The 3,739-nt window shown below is 33.4% G+C and overlaps 1 protein-coding gene across 1 annotated transcript; it reads right to left on the bottom strand.

Annotated features, from left to right (window-relative positions):
* Positions 1-147: 147 nt before the first annotated feature.
* LOC129571542 (atlastin-like) lies at positions 148-3,298 on the bottom strand. Its single transcript, XM_055451346.1, has 7 exons — positions 3,032-3,298; positions 2,158-2,934; positions 1,921-2,076; positions 1,714-1,842; positions 1,464-1,619; positions 1,149-1,379; positions 148-1,075 (listed from the first exon to the last, which is right to left on the bottom strand). The coding sequence occupies exons 1-7, from the start codon at positions 3,284-3,286 to the stop codon at positions 926-928; spliced, it is 1,854 nt and encodes a 617-aa protein (XP_055307321.1). The 5' UTR covers positions 3,287-3,298; the 3' UTR covers positions 148-925.
* Positions 3,299-3,739: the final 441 nt, after the last annotated feature.

Raw genomic sequence — 3,739 nt, 5'->3', positions numbered from 1 at the left:
GAGTAAAATCAATCTTCGACTTCGTACTGGAACGATCTTTTTTTCTTTTCAGTATTAAAAATAATATTTCTATGGTATTCTTATCAAGTTTTGTTTTTATCGAAGTGGGTTTTCCCATTTCAATCCCGTTTGTGAAAACAGTCATCAGTCGTTTCTTTGATTGATATTTCTTTGAAATTTTATTTTATAAAGCTTCAAGAATTATTCACATAAAATAGAATTTATTTTTAACGATACAAAACAAAATAATTGAATTGAAGGTGACAATTTTTCAATAAAAATTGTAATTTATCCTGGTGTCCCAAATTTGTTAAGTCACACAAAAATTAGTTGTTATTATTAATTTATATGCGACTACAGAGTCATATATTTGATATTTGTTCAAACGAGATAAACAGATGTTTGAGTAGTGGAGACTAGCATTTGACATTAGCTCTTTGGTTTTAATTTGACTGAACTCAAAAGACCGATGGAATGATTCATTTCAGAAATGATGATGATCCATTTACATTTTTATTTAAAAAAAAAACATAAGCTATGCGTAATAAATATAAATTACCAAGAACCTAGCCACAATGGTGATATTCCTGGTTCTGTTATTTTATTTTATCAAAAATAAATTATATCGTTACGAAGTTTCGCAATTTCGGTGTGTCCAGTGTTCACTCCAGTTAACAGTTGGGTTAGTTAAATCTTTTCAAATTGATTTAAAACTATCAAAACTGCTTAAATAGCTTTCATACGCATGAAATGATGGATCTTTTTTTTTTTTTTAAAACCCCTCCTTAAAATTAACCAAATATTCTTTGGTGTTTTATTATTGATTCTATGGAACAAACAAATTCGTTCTCTTTATTATTTTCTCTCAAAGATTCTTTCACTTGATTCAGTATCGGTTGCATGTTGTCTAAATCTCGTTCAAGTATTACACGGAAGTTGTTATATACTTGATTTGAAATTTCATCATTACCCTTTTTCCTGGAAGCAATCTAATGAAGTCAATTTTTCGTCCGATGTTCGCCACCTTCTGGTGGATCAAAGATTTAAACTCATTTTCATTGTAGTGTGTTAGGAACTAAGAAGAAGATGTTCGATTTTTAACACCAATACAAATATATATTCATTTCATTCAAATACGTGTTACAAACCAGCTGAATAGCTCCATTCCTTGAGTTATGATGAAGTGTCAGAAATTCATCTTGACTAAAATATTCCTTTGCTTTAAGTGTCTTTAACATTGAATCGGTGTACAACCGCAAGCATTGGTTATATGCTCCCATAATTTCACTAAGATCACGGTGCAAATGATCCAGAACTCTTTCTATCTTGTCACGGCCGCCTTTTGATATTTCGTTATCGCCCATTTTTTTGGAATCAAACTGTGGAGAAAGTTTCATGATCATAATGAAAATTTTAAATAATGCACTTGGAATGAACATATGAGAGCTTGTATACATGTATACCTCTTGCAAAGCAGACTGTTTTGATGTCTGAAATACACTGTTCAGTTGAATATAGTTTAGTTCAGAATTGGAATTTTGTATTTCTTGACGAATCTTTCTCTTGACTGATCCATTTATTTCATCGACTATTCCTTCATTGTGCAAATAAGCTTTTTCCTATAATTAATTTAAAAAAGAGTTTGTTCAAAAAAGGCTTCACTATGTAGTTGGTTCCATAATATCATGCTTGTAAAAAAAATATCGAACTTACAATAAATGCTTTGTATTTTCTTTCGTTTTGGTCTTTAAAACTAAGAAATCGCTGTTCTGTACCATTTTCCACTTTGTGTTGGAAAGAAGCTCTGAGTTCGTCTCCACCAAGTTTTGGCTTTTCTATGAACTGCATTAAATGAGATTTGTGTGAAAAAAAGGTAATGAACAATGTGAAAGTCATGAATTCAAAATTTGAATTTCAAACCTTTGCCACAGCTTCGTTCTTTGTTCTTTCGTGTAACTTAACGAGTTCATCTTCTTTCAAATACGGTTCTATGTCACCAATTAAATTATTCATTGCGTCGCTATAATATTGCAAAGAATCATCACACAATATGGTGTTACTCGCTACGGCTGTTGCCTGTTTCCATCGAATTTGATGTAAATATAAAAAATGAGAATTAAATTGTTTTCAATAAAATCTCAAACACTTCAATCTTACCATCAAAATCGTCTGTGGCTGAGTTAAGTTGCCTCTGTTGAACATATCTGTGTAGGCTTGCAGGTATTGCATCAGATCACGAGCTCGAACTTTCTGCCCATTAATTCTCTTTATGATGAGATTTTCCGGAGCGAAAAGCATCAGCACCAACTCTTTTAAATACTTGACGAAATCTGGTGAGATTTGCTGCAAATTGCCCGTGAAATTTTGCCCATATGCTACAATTGGACCTGGATATGGCATTAAGAATGCGCCAATTTTCTCAAAATTCACCGCCATTTGCCTTCTCAATTCTCTCATTTCGGTTGTCTGTTGATCGTTTCCATTGAGAATTTCATCGATTATATTTTGTGCATCACCATAGGGCGTTTCATATGGAAAAGCCCAATCTCGAACAATGAACAACAACTTTTGGAAGGATTTTTCGTGTGTTTGCTGTAAAGCGAGTCGCCCGTATTCAGTGAACAATTGCAGGTGTTGCAAATGATCCTCTCCAATGTTTTGCATCAAATTGTAGCACTGCACTGACGACGACATAATGCTCAAAGCAAAGATCGCCGTACAATCGTGTAAACTGCTTTGATCATCGAAAATGCCCTGCGTGTCAAGCAAAATGATTGCAACTTTGTCACCGTTTGGAAAATCATGTGTAAAAATTTCCGACCACATCCAAATGCCCACGGTTTCACGCTTTCGACCTCCTCTCCATTTGAATCCAGACAATGCACTGCTGTTTGTGTTTTGTCCAAGCCAATCAGATACATTATGTTTTTTATACTACACGAAAGAAAAATTATTGGAAGTGAAACATTTACTGAAAATATTTTTTTGGAAAAATCCCAAATTGAAGAAAAATTGAATATGTAGATTGTACCTGCGCATCGAGATATTTAATGAAAAAATTTAGTAGGAAACTTTTTCCCTGTCGAAAAGCACCAGCGATTGAAACGACAACGATGTGTCGATCTTTTATATCGTCAGCTTCTAGAATAGGTTGAACTTCGTTCAATTGTATTTTGAGCGAATGATTGCTAAGATTGATGATTTGAATGGCATGCCCTGAGCTCGGCATTTCAGCCGAGATTTGAAGGCAAATTATTCCAATCAAATACAACGTGATGATCTTCATGGCTAAATTTTTTAGACTGAATACAAAGTTGAATATGACATTCATTTATAGTCCTATGCAATGCGCTAAGAGATTAAACATGAACTATGTCTAAAGGGTCAAATCACAATGCTTATAGCAAGGGAACCTTTATTTCGAAAAAAAAAAACAGAAAATGATAATGTTTCATGATTGTTTTTTCAATATCAAAAATGAAAGGAAAAAAATGTTCATGTTGATAGCAGCTGCTCACTCATTAGCAGTGAATAACAGTTACTTTTGATTGATGGAATAATGATATTTGAAAGCGGTCCAAATGAACTGCTAGAGAGATCAAGAAGAAATAATCGGGTCTTTGTGTGATAAGAAATGTATTTCACCGCGAATGAATCATCGACTCTGTCTAGTGTTTGGGATGTGGTTACGATAATGTGGATTTGTTTCATCGGTCGTTGGATTTTTTTGCTTCAAAAT

Source organism: Sitodiplosis mosellana, unplaced genomic scaffold, assembly GCF_009176505.1.
Source record: "Sitodiplosis mosellana isolate CC-2019 unplaced genomic scaffold, AAFC_SMos_1.0 Smas_scaffold_2758, whole genome shotgun sequence".
Classification (NCBI taxonomy): domain Eukaryota; kingdom Metazoa; phylum Arthropoda; class Insecta; order Diptera; family Cecidomyiidae; genus Sitodiplosis; species Sitodiplosis mosellana.
Note: the sequence above shows the minus strand (reverse complement) of the source record. Positions and strands in the feature narration are given on the sequence as shown.

Bases quoted from the DNA above. Each gene is read 5' to 3' on its own strand.
- LOC129571542 (XM_055451346.1), bottom strand. From the start codon at position 3,286: ATGAAGATCATCACGTTGTATTTGATTGGAATAATTTGCCTTCAAATC. The intron at 2,935-3,031 runs GTACAATCTACA...TCTTTCGTGTAG, and splicing joins TTAAATATCTCGATGCGCAG to TATAAAAAACATAATGTATC. The intron at 1,380-1,463 runs GTATACATGTAT...CTTTCTCCACAG, and splicing joins AACAGTCTGCTTTGCAAGAG to TTTGATTCCAAAAAAATGGG.